The following is an 18,455-nucleotide window of genomic DNA, read 5'->3' as shown; positions in this document are numbered from 1 at the left end:
TGCGTTATTTCCCGTGTTTGCCGATGCGAGGACACCCCGTTTGCCTTCTCGCTTTGAGCTCTTTGCGTTTCAATTCGCACACCACAGAAGAAAAATAAATTGAAAAGTCGCAAACGAATAGAATGCAATATAGTTTTCAAACGACACCAAAGGAAACATTTTTCTATTGGAGTATATTTTTAAACGGTTCCAATTTGTGGAAAGTGGGTTAACTGTTCGTCAAGTTAGTTCAAAGGCGTGGCTCACTCCGCGATTTCGTTACAAGTACATGCGGCCCACACATTGACATGGATATCTAGGGACTGGCTTTACGGGCAATAATAATGAGGCATGACAGGGGCCGCCAGTACAGCGGTGTGTAATCGCTACAACGCGATTGGTAGATGAGTTTGCATCACGCGCGCGATTGGTTGACGAGTTCGCATTACGCGCGCTATTGGTCACAACTAGTTGCGTTAGACTGCACGATTGGCTGGAATTCGTGAGTAGCACCGCTGAACTTGTACCATTTTTAGTGCCCCATTAGCCCGTCCTTAGATTATACGTCAATGGGCCCCACACCAATTTTGTTGTCTAGCCATAGTAGTTGCCGCGCATTGCTACGGAACGGACGCCTGCTCGCCTTTGCGTCACCTAGCGGTCATATCTGTCGTAATAGACGCGTAATGTTAGACAGTGAATATTCTGTACCTTGTAATATTATTTATTCTGTAGTTCAACTAGATATGAATATACTTAAGAGGAAAGGGGCGTCCGCTTATCCCCGAGACGGACTACATTTGTATGAAAGGCGGTTTCGGGGCGGTCGTCCACTTTCGTAGTAGTACCAGGGGGGTGTCACTCCGCAGTTTAGGTACATTTGGCCGGCGCGCCCATCAGACAGGCGTATGGCAGTGGGCTGCCGCTCGGCGTGCACGATAGTCATGTCACGTGGCGCTCGCGCAAAATTGAAATTACACAATGGCTTCGAAACTTACTTCTGTGAGAATCAGACATACTATCTCCGGATAAAAAAATATGTTTAGATAGATAGATTTTTATTGCTATTCATCATACACTACATAATCAACGTTTGTAATTCCTACATATTTATCTTAAAAATAATAAATCAGTGGGTAGGTATAAAGTCTATTTTTTTATTCGGTAGACTAAAATGACATTTCATAGTATGAAATGACACATGATGTTCATACTATGAAATGTCATTTTAGTCTACCGAATAAAAAATAGACTTTAGGTATAAAAAACTTGTCAAGTGATAACCCCGTGCCGACACTCACAGCTCGGTCATAAAACTGCGGCGCGCAAAGGAGATTCACGGTTCGTGCGCGGTTATAAGTTTCAATTTTGCTTGCAGGCGGCGATATAGGTGTAATTTTATACCTAAATCTGACTTTTGTGAAGGAGTGAATTTTCTGTACGGTATATTAGTTATTCTGTGGTAGTACCTAAATTTTGTACTGAAAATATAACCAAAATTAAAAATTATACAAAAGTAGATAATATCTTGAAAAATCAAACATGTATTTTATGTTGACATAAATTTATTAATTTCCGCTACCTAAAGGTTGTCTGGAAGAGATCGCTTTTTAGCGATAAGACCGCCTGTTGTTTAACCTCTTCTTCCTGTATTATCTGTATTGTTTTCTGTAATGAGGTGTGCAATAAAGAGTATTTGTATTGTATTGTATTTTCAAATATGAAAGGATTTTGGAAATAACAAACGATAGAATAAAGGAGGCGGCATTTTGGGATAAGTGCGTACTATTTTGACAAGTTGGTAAGCCTTCATGGTTTTTTTCTTCACTTTTGTAAGGATTATCCGAAAAGATAATGATTTTTATTAATAAGTACCTACCTACGAAGTGTACCTACTTTGCATACCTACATATTTTTTGTTGCACCTTACAAGCTGTCAGTGTCAAAAGTGACGCTCCGTTTTATAGATAACTAACTGAATTATCCACACTTGTCCCAACATACCTCACTGAAATGGAACGTAGTTTTATTAATATTCCTCGGTAACCATAAAATAATTATAATGTTCTATAGCCACAAAGGCAAGTTAAAACAAATTCTAATATTTGCATAGCGGAAGTCCTTTCTTTGTTTCATTTGTAAACAATAAAGTATTATAATTCTGTGTCCAATTTCATTTTAGAAAGTTTTGTGTTTTTAATTTATAAACAGTAATCTTGATTTAGGTTGTTTCCAACATATCAATTAGATTATCTACAGCGGTCATTAAATCAAAATAGAAATACACTGAAATAAGTTATTAAAACATAAATTGCATTTTTGATACAAGCTTTTATCGCTGACTGTACTTTCTTTCAACAGGCAACTAATACTCAACGACACGATTCTAACCAGGGATGTTGCGGATGCAGATTTTTTGACATCCGCGGATGCGGATGCGGATGCGGATATCTAAAAGCTCACATCCGCGGATGCGGATGCGGTCAAGATTAGGTACTTAGAAAACGTCAAATATTACATTTTTAGTCTTTTTTTATTTAAAAAAAACGAAACATTTAGTATTTGAGCAAGAATATAGGTGCGTTATATTTAATAAACAGTAACTTGGCCGACTTTTCTGGATCTAGACGATTTCGTTATAGGTAATGACACTAATGACGAAATTACCTAGCACTAACGCCGCCGCTAAGACGTTCCTGTACCGACTTGTTCGACATCCGCATCCGCATGAGCTCCGCATCGATTTTATGCGGATGCGGATGCAGATGCGGATGTTGAAAATAATGCGTAAGTTCCGCGGTTGCGGATGCGGATGCGGATGTTCGCAACATCCCTGATTCTAACACAACCAAACACAATGAGGTTGCGTTGTTTTATCACAGAGATCCTATGGCCATCTACCGTGTCAATCACCAGATCAGTTCGATAGTACCATTCAATTTCATTATTGCATTGTCATCGAACTGGGAAGTGGTAGACCCATTTTTCAAGATTTTACCCGAAAATACAGGTACCTACCTACGTACAAACTTTGCAAGTTAAATAAAAGCTTGTAAAAAACATGTTGAACCATGCTCTGACGTAATAACTCCTCAAAAACTTTCTCAATATATTGCTTCACTTACAATAAGTAGGGTACCTACATATTGATCAGTACCGGGCTCTTCCAACCCACTTCAAACTTTTTATTCATAAAAAGTATGATCTCGAGCAATTTTCCCTGAGTTTTCCTTGTCGCAATTGCAATTGGCTAGGGGCCCGATTCTGATTTTGAAATAGACATCTACTAGATATCTCTTAGACATCACCAAGATACGATAACGATATTTTTAAGATATAACCTGTCAAATTTGACATATCCGCGATTCTGGAGATACTCTTGAACGATTTTCACAATATAATATTCTAACTATATAACCTTAGCGTTTTGAACACATATTAACTCACATTTATAGACGGGTCTAACGCGTTAGACCCGTCTATAAATGTGAGTTAATATGATTTTAACAATGTCTAGAACAACTCGTTATGTATTTTTAGATCTCAAAACGATCTTAAAACGATAATTTAACGTAAAAGTGACATTGGTTGCCCGAATTGAGCTTCAAAAGATCTAGTTGAAATCTAAACTAGTTGGTATCTAATACATATCATATCGTTCTCTTCTCTAGAACGGATCTTGTTTTCCGAATACCGCGGTAGGTAATATAATGATTACGACTGTTACGAGGTATTTCCGTGTAGGCGATGTAGCATGTAGGTACATATCCATATGTTGGCCGTAAATCATAGATACCTACGAAAGATTGCTTCCGCCTAATCCTCTTACAACAAGTACAACACAACAACAGCAACAACAACAGTTACAATTTTAGTTGTGTAATATTATATTTATAAATACTGTCGAACGGTGTATTTGCATAAAGACCAATATCTGGGTGACCGAGCTTCGCTCGGAAAACATATAAAAACTCGAAAATGCGCGTTTTCCCAGAGATAAGACCTAGCTAGATCGATTTTTCGCCCCCGAAAACCCCCATATAGCAAATTTCATCGAAATCGTTAGAGCCGTTTCCGAGATCCCCGAAATATATATATAAATAAATAAATAAATAAATATATAAATAAACAAGAATTGCTCGTTTAAAGGTATTCGATATACCGCTCTTATGTACTTATAAGGATAGTCAAATAGTTTATCTTCTACATACGTTGCTTTATAACCCGTAACTTGGTTAAAATCTCGAGTAGGTACATAAATGGTTCTAAAAAATAAATTGTAAAATAAATTACTTAGATATAAACAAACTTGTGTATTTAATTCACTCCACAGCCTGCGGCTGTCGCGAATCAACACCCTCGTTTCCAATATTTCACTTACCCCTCTAGTTGCACAATGTTTGTGATTACTGTTGTGGTGTATCTCACCTTCAATCTCCTTGCTGCTGTGGTGTATCTCAGCAAAGATGCGCACGTAGCAGGCAGTGATGACAGCTAGTGGTAGAAAGTACATCGCGCACAGGCAGAACACGTTGTATGCCACCTGTTCAACATAATTATTAAACTACCTAATTTCACCCTAAAATGCATAGTGTTGCCAAATGTCTACAAAGCATTAGACAGCTCACAGATTAATGGTTAAACAAATTCTATTTGTTCCTGTATATTATTTCAATAGTAAAACTAATAAAACTTTCCGAATTATTACATAAATTTACGCAGTATTTTAATTTATAAAAATTACATTTGTTTATAGACGAAATGTCGGAAAACTTAGAAAAACCTAGAAGTTGATGATTTTTAGCAGGGATGTTGCGGATGCAGATTTTTTGACATCCGCGGATGCGGATGCGGATGCGGATGCGGATATTTAAAGGCTCACATCCGCGGATGCGGATGCGGATGCGGATGTCAAGATTACGTACTTAAAAAACGTCAAATATTAAATTTTTAGTATACTTTTTATTAAAAAAAAAAACGAAACGTTTAGTATTTGTGCAAGAATATAAGTGCGTTATATTTAATAAACAGTAACTTGGCCGACTCTTCAGGATCTAGACTATTTTAGACGATATCGTTATAGGTAATGACGAAATTACTTAGCACTTACGCCGCCGCTAAGACGTTCCTGTACCGACTTGTTCGACATCCGCATCCGCATAAGCTCCGCATCGATTTTATGCGGATGCGGATGCGGATGCGGATGTCGAAAATAATGCGGAAGTTCCGCAGTTGCGGATGCGGATGCGGATGTTCGCAACATCCCTGATTTTTAGTAGGTATGTGATTTTGGGCAGATTTTTCGGGGTTTGTAATTATTTTATATTTACAAACTTTATCATAGGTATATCACAAATAGTGTACCTTTCTAATGGTAGTAAAAAAATCATATATCTATTATATACTGAAAATTACATATTTACATAAATATGATTTAGCCATTTCAACTTCTAACACTGATTTCGCAGTGAAAATCGAAGTTATATTTTTTTTTTACTATTTTTCCTAGAATCGGCAAACAATTACGTGATACATATATTAATTTCGGGCAAAAAGAAAAGGTCATGCATTTAAGGGTTAAAAAATTACTTTAAAATAAAAACTTAATAAAGGATAAAATAAAATATTAAAACAGGGTGCCTACTTATATAAGATGACAATCGCTTGCACTACGTTAACTGATCCGATCCATATCCAATGACCAATCCGGATCGAATTCATACCCTATAAATGTAATTTGAATACCTCAGTATTTTTGGTTATACTCCTTCTTCCGTATATTTTCATGTTGAATGATTCTAAACTATTTCTAATTTTATTTTGAATATCACTGCTGTTAGGTGGGGTCCCTTTGTTTCCCATAAAGTTTTAAGTCATAATGTATTGTTTGTCATATTATAATTAGTCCTAAAATTGGAACTGTTATCTTTTCAGGATTTTCGTTAAGATTATCCTATATATAGGTCAGGTTATGTTAGGTTTTATAGCAATCCTGAAGAGTGAGGGCGGTTTCGCACTACGTCCGATCGGAATCCGATCCGAACCCGTGAAAATATGGTCCGTTGTAGCCGTAGAACTATTTCTATGGTATAAGTTACGCACTACATCCGATATCCGTCATCCGATTTCTTTCCGTCATTCTAGAATCTCCATTCCGGAGAAGATTTTTGACGGACCGAAGTAGCCTTAGTATTATTTCTATGAACGCTCGCGCACTGCGTCCGAGTTAAAGCCGAGCTGCGTACGAGCAGAGGGGCAGCGGGGCGGGCGGGGTATGCGGATAGGACTAGTGCGTTTAAGCGAATATCCGAATTCGGTCCGAGTTAGATATATTTTCACGGGTTCGGATAGGACTAGTGCATAAGCGAATATCCAAATTCGGTCCGAGTTAGACCCATATTTTCACGGGTTCGGATAGGACTAGTGCGTAAGCGAATATCCGAATTCGGTCCGAGTTTTATAGACCCATTTTTTCACGTGTTCGGATCGGATTCGGATCGGACGTAGTGCGAAACCGCTCTGAACTGAACCAAATAACGAAAATGCGGGCAACCAATACATTATGACTTAAAACTTTTGGGAAACAATAGAGACCCGCTGTAGGTACCTCTTGGTATGGCGAGCTGAACGCTTCGAAGGAGACACACTGGGAAAACCCGGGGACCATGGGATGCTGTTTCACGCTGAATACCACGCTCTGGAACAAAGGGGATTTATTTAATCCACAAACAAAGAAAAATGTACAAATGGTTTCAAGAGTTTATAATTCATTTACACAAGCTTTTACTTGCAATGTTTATTTGACGATAATGCTAATAAAATGAAGTATAAAGATCTAAAGAATATTCGGAAACTATTCGGTATTCGGCGTATACCACTTTGATGAATATGTATTTGGTATTGGGCGGAATGTTGCGAACTATGCGACCGAATATCGAATACCGTACCGCTTACTTAAAAAGAAAACTTGCACAATTGAAACACACCATAAACCACTATATTTTTTATGTATTCTTCGAAAATTTGGCATCTGGGGCCCGTTTCTCCAAAGCTTGTAACTTGTAATACAAGCGGATGTCACTTATTGACACCGTCTGTTAGAAAAGGACTTTCATTTGTATAGTATTACAAGTTACAAGCTTGTGAGAAACGGGCCCCTGGTGTTGCTAAGTCTTGTCCTTTAGGACAAGACTTAGCAAGTAAGCAATTCCAATCCAATACCGTACAACATTCCTAACCTTGCTTAAATCGCATTAAGATCGTATTTTCCGGATTAGTTACAATTTACTTTCGAACCTCCAATTTCCTGAAAGACGTAATTGGCAAACGTTCCCAAGAATTTATTCTAGCCCGGGTATTTAATTAGATCCGATCACTCAATATGTCGTAACGTATCGATGTAGGTATAAAAACTTACGTAATCTTCACGTGTAAATAAATATTTGGGGATGAATCTTACATCCACCTACAACTAAGCAAAGCTTTCACTATGGGTACATATCTATACATCTCGCTCGCAGTAATATGCAAGTACGAGCGAGATGCATAGAAAGTAAATTACGTTCTCGATTGCGTTTGTGTCAGTGCCAAACTGGTGGTAGCCACAGAGATTGTAATTAATTTATTAGTACCTACCTTAATTACCTATAAAGAAAGCGTATTTTTGGGAGCAAGATCACTTCGATCATGATGTAACCACAGACATAGAATCCGCGCTCGCGCTTGACAGACAGCTTAAGTGTGCGAAAGCGAAGCCATCACGTATATGAACATCCCATGAGTGCGAAAGAGTCAGACTACCAATGAGGAAACGTAACCACTTTTGAGTTTGACAACGGCCGCGGACTTTGAGTATATAGCCTATGGAGATGTGATACACGGGCGACCCCCTCCGGCAATAGTAGTTTATGCAACAGTGATATAATAAGGGTTCTTAAAATTCAAGGGTCGAAGTTACAAAACGAGACGTAGTCGAGTTTTGTAAAAAAAGACCCGAGAATTTTAAGAACCAATTATGAGCTGTTGCATACATTACTTTTTCTATGACAGCTGCAGCAAAAAAAAAAAAAAAAAAAAAAAAAAAAAAAAAAAAAAAAAAGTTATTATTAAAAAAAAAAGAGATTATTTAAAAAAAATTGAGTTATTATTTAAAAAAAAAAGAGTTATTATTGTAAATGAAAACATACCTCTTTCAATCAAGATGATCGGAACTTGTATCTTTAAAAAAAATAAAGCAGTTGTATTATACTCATAAGATGACTGCTAGCAGTCATCTTATGAGCCTATAGACAAAGCATTCAAATGACATTGCTTTAGATATCACTGTCAGTCATTTAATTGACACATTTAAGTGCTGGAGTAGAAAAAGTATATTGGTCAACTGTTCAAACACGTTATATAAAACTACTTGAAGTCGCTTCACCGCCATTTTGCATCGTTCCGTGTCGCAAGACGTTTCTCTTAAAAAATGGTGATTTGTGCAGTATTATCATGTAAAAGGCGATCTGATAGCTCAAATTCGCAACAAGATCGCGTTTCCTATCATAAATAAGTATTTATACTAACTATTAAATGTATATTGAAGTACAATCTCCATTTAAAGAAAAAACCGTTGCGATACATAAACGACAGAAAAATGTAAACATGAATACAGTGTCGACATTTGAATGATTGAATGAATCATTCATTCATTCAATCACGGCGGTTTGTTTAATATAGCTGATCAAGCAAATAATGTCAGTAAAAAAAGGCGCGAAATTCAAATTTTCTATGGGACGATATCTTTACATAGGTATCAGCCCGGAAAACCCGCGGGCGACAGTTCATTCCACAGTTTAGCTGTGCGTGCTGGCTAAGACACAAAGACACATAAATACAGACAGCCATACATATAAACAATCATTTTATTGACTACCTAATATCTTCAATGTACAGAATTTTCACTTTTACAATTTTATAATAAATAGGTAGTATAAGACAATTCAGTTCATTCATCAAACTGATTTGACTCATTCTTCAGATGTGACCCATCACTATCATGTTCGTATGTAATGCTGCATAGTTATGTGAAAACTCTGTCTGTGTGCGTGTAATTTTTGATGTGTTGAATTTTTTTGTAGTGTGCGTTTGTCGCAACAGCAAAATCTGTGTCTGTTGAGTTAGTTATCTTTTGGTGGTGTGCTGTAGGTGTTTACCTCGCCCTCCGCTTAAAGTGGTGAAAAAATTTGTTCGAAGAGTTTACGTTATCACATCTCCTTAGGCTATATACTCAAAGGCCGCGGACGGCCAAGAGCGTATTACGGTAATTTTCGAATTGAAAAATATACACGGATTAGGACGAAAAGTATTAAATAAAGTAATTCAGTGAAGATGATGTCTTGTAGTGTGCCGGGTTGCAGTGTCACAGGACCAAATAATCCAAGCAAATACTCATTTCAGAGGATTTATGATAATCCGAGCGAAATTTTCATAACGATATTTTGTCAAAATTAACAGCGTAAAAAGTGTAAGAAGCCGGTTTACACAGTTCATTATAAGTTTTTCTTCCTTTGTGTGCTAATATTTTATCATATTAGTCTATAATTTAAAATATTTTGTGTAAAAACATAATCTGTTACTTTACGCTAGGGCTTGACAAAATGTTCATATGACAGTATCGATAACTAGTCGGTATATTAATAGCTATGTAATTAATTCTTCACAAGACATCATTAAGATATTAGCTTTTATAACCGACTTGAAATAATAACGAATGTTATACCTTTTTGAAGGTGCTCATGTTTAGCACTAAATTTAAACTTCACTTTCCAACACAGTAAGAGTTACATTAAGATAAATCTGCAAGGATTTTGATAGCACACGCAGTGCAAGTGTTATTTATACGTTTTAATGTCGTAGAATTTTAACGTTTAAAATAACACATTTGAAAAAGTAGTCGATAAAGCAATCAAACATCGACAGATTATTAATATGTTGTAACTTGACATCACTATTTTTGATCTCACATAGACAATTTACGCACACACTTGCATTTCATTTTTGGTCACACTTTTGAAGATTGACAGTTGTTCTTGTTCATCTAATTCTATGGATGTAACACAGATAAAAACAGGTTGTTAAAATAACGGTTTCCACGCCGCTGATTTTTCTGTTTCTCATATTTAAGTTTTGTCTTCGTTAGTTTTTCCTGTAAGCTGTGAAAAATCTTTGCTTTCCGGTGGCGACCAAAAATAATTAATAACATGCTTGTAATAATATAATAATTCAGTTCTGGGAAAGAGTTATTTTCATCAACTGAAATTGTGATATTTAGAACGTATTTAATTTAATTTAAATAATTATGATTTAAAAGAAAAGAAATATAATTTCAGCGTTTTTCGAAATTCATCTCTTGAGATGAGAGATGAATTGTGGTGGTAAAAAAGGGCTTGAATCCTTGTATAAAGATATATTATTAGAATAAAAGAAAAGTGATTTCAGCGTCCAAAAATCATCCTTTAAAAGGGTTAAAAAGGGGTTGAAAGTTTGTATGGGGTTCAAATTTTATTTTAAGCTAGGAACTTGAAACTTCGCAAAAAGGTATTTTCAAAAAAGGGAAGAAATCTAATTTCAGCTTTTTGAAAATTCAAAAGTTGTATAAATATCACCGTGTACATATTACCTGGGGTAAACTGCAAGCGAGGGCCATGGCCCATGCACAGTACAGCATTTGCTTGCTCCTCGTACGGGCAGCAGGCAACCGCAGTGGGTACAGCACCGCGAAGAACCTGTAACAAAACAATTCATGTTTTCGAGGCTGGTCCCTTATGTATAAGGGCCATTTTATTTAAAGTTGTCCCTTACACTTTTTTTTAAACTGGGATTCGTTATGTTATTTCTACTCAGAATAATGAGCTCTTTTGATCCTAATAGGAGAAAAAAAGTGTCCCAAGATTTCCACACATTTTTCGATCTTTCCAATCCGAAACCACCATACAAAGTCTATGAAAAATGGTAACAGAATGGGAAAAAAACCTAGGGACACTTTTTTTCTCCTATTAGGATAGAAAGAGCTTGTGATTCTGAGTAGAAATAACATAGAAATTCACAAATTAAAATAAATACTGTAGGGGACATCTAAAATGGCCCATAAGTGGCTTATTATGACCTATATATTCACATTCGTAGTATGGCTAAAGAAGGCTTGTAAAAAGACCTTTTGCGAAAAGATAGATCGTAGTTTTATACTAACCCCCAATTGATGTGATGACCATATTCATATGATCACGCGCCATGTTGCGGAATTTCACTGGAACTAATTTTTTCATACCATACTGAACTGTCACCCTGAATAACAGCGCCCTCTTGACAATGATCATTATATTACTGGTCAGGCTTTACCTAGGTATAGCCTGTCCGTTTTCTAAGATCAAAGTTCGCCATAGATTTACTATGTCGTACCTGATCTGTTATTTAATAAAAGTGGACAGACTATAAATACTCTGTGAAGCAATTGTAACTTAGCAAACAGTTATCCTTATGTATCTACCCGTGGGTGTGGTGCACTGGTGCGGGAATGCAAAAACTTACCTATATAAAATCTATTTTTTTATTCGGTAGACTAAAATGACATTTCATAGTATGAAATGACACATGATGTTCATACTATGAAATGTCATTTTAGTCTACCGAATAAAAAAATAGACTTTACATATATTGGAAAATTCAGTCTCAAAATAGCTATTCCAGCGATTTCTGGATTTTCATTCAGCGGGCGCAGCACTGTTCCATTTTCATCGCCTGTCAACCTGTCACTATGCGCGTCCCTTTCGCACTTACATACTTAGAACATGACAGGCATGGTGACAAGCGATAAAAACGCGACCGTGCTACGCCACCAGGATTCAAATGTTATACGACCCCAATTACCCGTATCCGAGACGATGTGTCGCCAATCGCCATTTTGAAGCACGCGTACTTTAGGTATATTTATTTATAAGTTAAGGTTAGATTTGGATTAGGACTACACTAGCGTTACTGTTGCAGCATTGCTGTTGACTACATTGCTGCCGGAAATTTCAATTATACAGGACATTAACATAAATTCTTCTGCAGCAACGCTTCTGCAGACTAGGTTGCTTTAAGAAACGTCAAAAACATTATTATGATATGTGCTTGAAAAGATCGCGTTCCTTACAATAAATAATCAGAATATTGCGTCACTTCCACACAATTGCTGTAGCAAAGTCAGCTTAATCTGACTTTTACTACGATACAAAAATATATAAAATTTATTTGTTTCACCCATCTGGCGACCAGGGCCGGATCTAGGGTAGAGCGAGTGGAGGGGCGCCGGATGGCAAGGGGGGCGCCAAAATGAGATAAAAAAAAGTTTTAAAAGATGCGAGTGTTGGGGGGGTGGAAAATACGCTTGAAAACTTCAACGAAGAACAAACAAAACCCGATTTCGCTGTACCCTGATCAAGGGCTCGGGCCGGCACTGCTGGCGACCCTCATCTAAAGTGTTTGTTTCGGCGCAATTGTGGCGTAAATTTGATAAGATAAAACATCCTTACCCGCCCGACATAACAATTTGCAGTCACAAAACGTTTCGATTCGACACGACTTTGTAGCCGCAGATATATCGGGCGGTCTAGCATGAGTTACGTTCCCGTGCGTGCGAGAACGCAACTCATGCTATTAGACCGCCTGATATATTATGTAATTCCGTATAAGATAAGTAAAGTATCCGTATAAGATAAGTAAAGTCTAAGAAAAAACGAGCCTCGGAAAATCAAGAAAAAATTATGCTCTAATAGATGGCGCCACACCTTTGGCCTATGCTCGTGTAGACATATTTGTTCGTGTAGGCATTGTAAAACTGAAAACTTCACTACGTAGTATAAAACAAAGTCGCTTCCCGCTCTCTGTCTGTCTGTCTGTATGTATGCTTAGATCTTTAAAACTACGCAACGGATTTTGATGCGGTTTTTTTTAATAGATATAGTGATTCAAGGGGAAGGTTTCTGTATAATTTGTTAACCCGTGCGAAACTGGGGCAGGTCGCTAGTTTACTTCGGTCGGTTGTCTTTTGAGCGTCGGCGTCAATAGTTCGTTTTTTAAGCATTAGAAGATAAGCGATATTGACGTGTCTTTTAATTGTCTTTTTAAAAATAAATAACTAGGTATTACGTATTACGAAAACAAAATAATGTAAATAATCTTGTCGCAGACCGTCTATTATGAATTTATGACTGCTGCGTTTGATGATTCATAAGTATTCATAATTGTTACGGATTCACCGTGATTTAATTTTGAAAAGTGTTTTTCAATAAAAAGACTTATCAAGATTGTTTACATTTTTTCTAATGCTAAAAAACGAACTATAGTCAGAGCTAGGGAAAATAGCGTCGCTGCGCAGTTGCGCCAACATTGCGCCAAGCAATAGCCATAGAGTTGACTAGACGCCGTCGCTCGAAAGACGCTAGTGTGGGGTGGCTCTAAAACAGAGACCGGGTGGCTTTGCCTCCTTATCACTGTCAATACCCCATTGAGCTCATCTGGCCCCAAATTAAAGGAGAGGTCGCAGCAAAAAACAACACTTTTAATTTAGCAGATATAGAGATTTTGTTCCATCAAGCCGTCGACAATGTTACCCGAGAAAAATGCCCACCACTAGAAGAAACCACTCCACACTTTTTTTAACAAGCTTTTATTAGGTCGACCATGTAACTAAAACGTAATGGAATCTTGCAAGTTAAATTTGATCCACTTCCCGGTTTCCGATTGAGCTGAAATTTTGCATACACATGTAAGTCGGGTGACAATGCAATATTATGGCACCATCGAGCTGCTGATCTGATGATGGAGACAGGGGGTGGCCATAGGAACTCGACCTGTATTGTAACTAAAATGTAATGGAATCTTGCAAGTTAAATTTGATCCATTTCCCGGTTTCCGATTGAGCTGAAATTTTGCATACACATGTAAGTCGGGTGACAATGCAATATTATGGTACCATCGAGCTGATCTGATGATGGAGACAGGAGGTAGCCATAGGAACTCTGTGATGAAACAAGGCAACCTAATTGTGTTAGGGGTTTTTAGAATTGTCTCGATGAGTATTAGTTGCCTGTCGTAAGAAAAGTACAGTCAGCGATAGAAGCTTTTACCAAAAATGAAATTTTTGACAAAAACTTATTATTTATAGTGTGGGGTGGCCTATCCTATAACTTACCTATCAACCGATATGCAGACGAGCACGTTAGAGGACAGGTAGAGGCCGAATGCTCGGAGAACCAATAACAGCTTGCAGCAGAAGTTCCCCGCCAGCCACGCGTTCGTGTACTTCCAGCCGATCTGGGGACAATCATACACGAACATTAGGTAACCTTTTCCACGCCGTGTCAAACACAAAAGCTAGACGCCACATCATTGAAGTGTCAAAACTGAAGTTGAACTTTATGTATATGCACGTAGGTCGATGTTGCTCTGTGGTATGTGACCGATTAATCGGTCTTTGGCATTGAACCTACGGTGCGGATATATCGGTCATTGGCGTCCAAAAGGTTAAGAGCGAACGGAGCGCATTTTCAATGTGCCTATCTATACATTATGTGTGGCAGAAGCGATAGAACCCGTACAGACCCGTCCGCGTCCGCGAACAGCCGACCGGCTTGCGGCCGTACAAATGTGAAATGCTTTCCGACTCCGCACGTTCGGTGGGAATCCTATTTATAACTTAACTGTTAACTACTGTTTTATTTAGTTAACATTTAATAGGTACGTCGCTGATTGGCGTCTAAGTAGTTCAAGTGTCATAGCATAGAAATCAAAACTAACTGTAGGGGGGTTTGCCAATAAACGTGCAAGTAAAAATTAAACTTTCGTGAGACATATTTTAAACTGTTTAGAACTTTAGACGACAACGGTCCCCCGGTGCCCCGCGCTCCCCGCCCCGCTCTGTCAGCATGCGCGCAACGAGCGACGATTAATTGCAGCCGCCGTGAGCACTCGAGCCTGAAGAAGGACCCCCGACGGACCCGAAACATGTCGCCAATAGCAACTAAAAATTTAAGTGAGTGAAACCGTTGTCGTTTAAACAGTCTGAACTTTGCAATTTAGGAACATTCTCTTTGGCACGTTGCTTGTTTAGATTAGAAACAGATAGGCGCGTTTCCACTCGCATTCATGAAGCCGTCTTAGCTTGATTGATATTTCGATCGATGGAAGACGAGGGAGAGCTTACAAAAGATTAATAACTGCCAAATGCCGGTTAAACAGAAATCAATTTACGTTACGTAGGCAGATTAATGCAAATTTATTACCCGGGCTAATGTTGTCAAGAAAATTAATGGATTAGAAATGTTTTGGATTGGAAATTGGATCAGATTTGGTTTACCTATACAAACACTTTTTTTAAACTACGTTAAATTCAGGGTATAGTGAAATAAGAATTACATTTATGGAATCCATTGGAAACTGAATGACATTAGTTAATATTTTTTTTATTTTTCATAAAAAAAGTATAACCAGCTTTGTTGTATACCAGCTATGAAAGCAAAGATCTACCTACATCCAGTTTACACGCTTCAATGTGAAGCGCTTGTACCTATTATGACGTTTGTAACAATCTGCTGTCTCCGAGGCTTTAGTACTTGTTTGTCATTATTTTATTTTGTCCATAGACATAAAGGATGACTCACGCTAGACTCACTTCGTCGTTTTCTATGGAAAGCACCACGCCACGTGATCACCGATCAGCCGTCATAGAACATGACATGTCGGACGCCTCGGCCCGGGCCCGGCCCGGTCTAGCGTGTCATCCTTTAGTATCTACATACATGCAGTGAATACACCTTTAAAATCTGTCGGGTTATTGGAGTCCACGGTGTATATCTAGGAACTCTTCAATCAATCTATCCATTTAATTTAATTCATTAAATGTTTATACATTCAAACAATGCGGAAATACGCAAAGATAAGAAGCAATAAGTTTTTGGCAAAAATTTAATTTTTTGTACAAGCTTTTATCGCTGACTGTACTTTTCTTACGACAGACAACTAATACTTATCGAGATAATTCTAAAAACCCTTAACACAATTAGGTTGCGTTGTTTCGTCACAGAGTTCCTATGGCCACCTCCTGTCTCCATCATCAGATCAGTTCGACAGTACCATATTATTGTATTGTCATCAGAACTACATACAGCTGCTAATTTTCATGACGCTACGATCCTTGGAAGGTGGTTAAATTAGTTACCTTAGATTCCATTACATGTCAGTTACATACAGGTCGAGAGTTCCTATGGCCACCTCCTGTCTCCATCATCAGATCAGTTCGATAGTACCTACCATATTATTGTATTGTCATCAGAACTACATACAGCTGCCAATTTTCATGACGCTACGATCCTTGGAAGATGGTTAAATTAGTTACCTTAGATTCCATTACATAGTTAGTTACATACAGGTCGACCTAATAAAAGCTTGTTAAAAATTACTTAATCTAGCAGAGCGCCAGAAATTAAAGGTTACTGGCATCTTTAATCGGGACCTCAACGGATCCTCGAGGCACAAACGCATCTCATTGGTAATTGAATGAATGAGTGTTGATGTCCCCAAAATTCTTATAATATAGAAAAATGTTCCCTACCCTTTTCACGCTAAGGTCTGTGTAGCTTATAAAACCGAAACGCTACTAGAAAAGTGTGTTAGGTTAGGTTAGGTTAACTGCTACTACCTGCTGCTGCTACCCTCACAGAACCGAACTGCTACCAGAAAAGTATTCTATGAAATGATAATATGCGACTTTTTATGAGTAATAACATCGCATTATTATTCATAACGAAGGGACTTACTCGCGTAATTGGTTCAGGCGGAGTATGTCACTTTCTTAGGACGTCACATTCTGAGTTCGTCACTTTCTGACTTTGTCATTTTCTGAGATCGTCACATTCTGAGTTCGTCACTTTCTGATTTTGTCACTTTCTGAGATCGTCACATTCTGAGTATGACACTTTCTGAGGACGTCACTTTCTGAGTACGTCACTTTCTGAGAACGCCACTTTCTGAGGACGTCACTTTCTGAGTTCGTCACTTTTTTAGCATAGGTACGATTTAACAGTATAATATACCTGCACGAAAGATGTATACTGCCAGCAACCAGATCAATAGCTGTTTGACATACGGTCGCTTTTATATCCTACATACCAATACCAATCTCTGTTTGCCTTACGCCTGACTCGTAGAGAATTCCATTTGGCAAAACGTCCTATGTGTCGTGCAATAAAGTGAAAATAGAGAAATAAATAATAATAAAAAACAATCTAATTATGTTTCAATCAGAGTATTTAATTCAGAATAAGTACTTAGAAACTACAAGCACCAAAACATTTAGCCACAAATTGGAGTTAGGCCGGCAACAGCTTCGATTCAATACACATAAATGTATCGCACAGTAGGAACCATGATTTTATCATTCTCCGCTGTGATTAGCTCGTGAAGGTATCACGGCAAGCTCGCTGACACCAGTAGAAGGTCATAATTCCAACATATTTACGTACATTTAAACGGACTGCCGCTCCTTTCGTGACAACATATTCTTCAGCATACCGCGTCTTCTGTCATGTCTCCATAAACTCAAACGTCTTTTTTTCTGATGATAGTGTAAATTTTGGATACCTATCTGCGTATAAAATCAGCATTGCAGTTTTGTTTCAGACAATATTTCTTCTCGTGTCATCTGTGGAGAATAGGCGTCAATGGATTTTTTCTTCAAAGCGTTGCCGAATTTCAGAATATATGTTCAGCCATCAATCACTTCTGTGTATGGAGTGATCCATACTCTCATAGTTCTCATGTTCTTTATTTGTTTGTTTTCTTCCTATATAGGTTACACGATGAATTTTTAAATTATTATACATTATACTTTTAGCCTGACAATAGAAATCTAGCATGTCGCCGATTTGACATCGCTGATTTTTTTTCTATTTAAAATGCGAAACTACAAAAAGGTTATATATAGTTTGAGGACTGTCTCATTTCAAACATAGACAGAGATAATCATACTATCTTTGTCTTACTCTAGTACTAGCACCCAAAAGAAAAGGATGCGTATAGTTTGTATTGTTCTTATTTAATGACAAATTGGTTTAACCAACTATAATTTGATAATATGGTGCGCTAGCTTCGACCCGTGACTTCATCTGCGTGGAAATATGGTGATAATAATTATAGCTGGTCAACCAAATCTTGTCAGTAAACAAAGGCGCGAAATTCAAATTTTCTATGGGACGACGAGCACTACGACGCACGGATTAGGAGATACAACCCATAAACCTTTTTCTTTCTTTTTTATTATTTTCGTTGTTTTTCGTGTTTTTTAAACATCACTTACGGGTTTCAAAGGGGAACGTAAATTTGATTATTTTTGCGCTACGACGCACGGTTTAGGAGATACAGCAGTATAAAGTTTTTATTTTGTTTTTTTTTTTTGT

At 37.6% G+C, this 18,455-nt stretch overlaps 1 protein-coding gene across 1 annotated transcript in view; it reads right to left on the bottom strand.

Moving 5' to 3' along the window:
* LOC134656364 (adipokinetic hormone/corazonin-related peptide receptor variant I-like) overlaps nucleotides 1-18,455 on the bottom strand; it is a 42,796-nt gene that overhangs the window by 6,042 nt on the left and 18,299 nt on the right. The window contains exons 2-5 of the mRNA XM_063511883.1: nucleotides 14,195-14,316; nucleotides 10,640-10,745; nucleotides 6,587-6,676; nucleotides 4,408-4,522 (exon numbers count right to left, since the gene is read on the bottom strand). Coding sequence (XP_063367953.1) covers nucleotides 4,408-4,522; nucleotides 6,587-6,676; nucleotides 10,640-10,745; nucleotides 14,195-14,316 — 433 coding nt within the window. The remainder of the gene's footprint in view (nucleotides 1-4,407; nucleotides 4,523-6,586; nucleotides 6,677-10,639; nucleotides 10,746-14,194; nucleotides 14,317-18,455) is intronic.

Source organism: Cydia amplana, chromosome 18, assembly GCF_948474715.1.
Source record: "Cydia amplana chromosome 18, ilCydAmpl1.1, whole genome shotgun sequence".
Lineage (NCBI taxonomy): Eukaryota > Metazoa > Arthropoda > Insecta > Lepidoptera > Tortricidae > Cydia > Cydia amplana.
The sequence above is the reverse complement of the archived record's forward strand: the minus strand, read 5'-3'. Positions and strand labels throughout refer to the sequence as shown.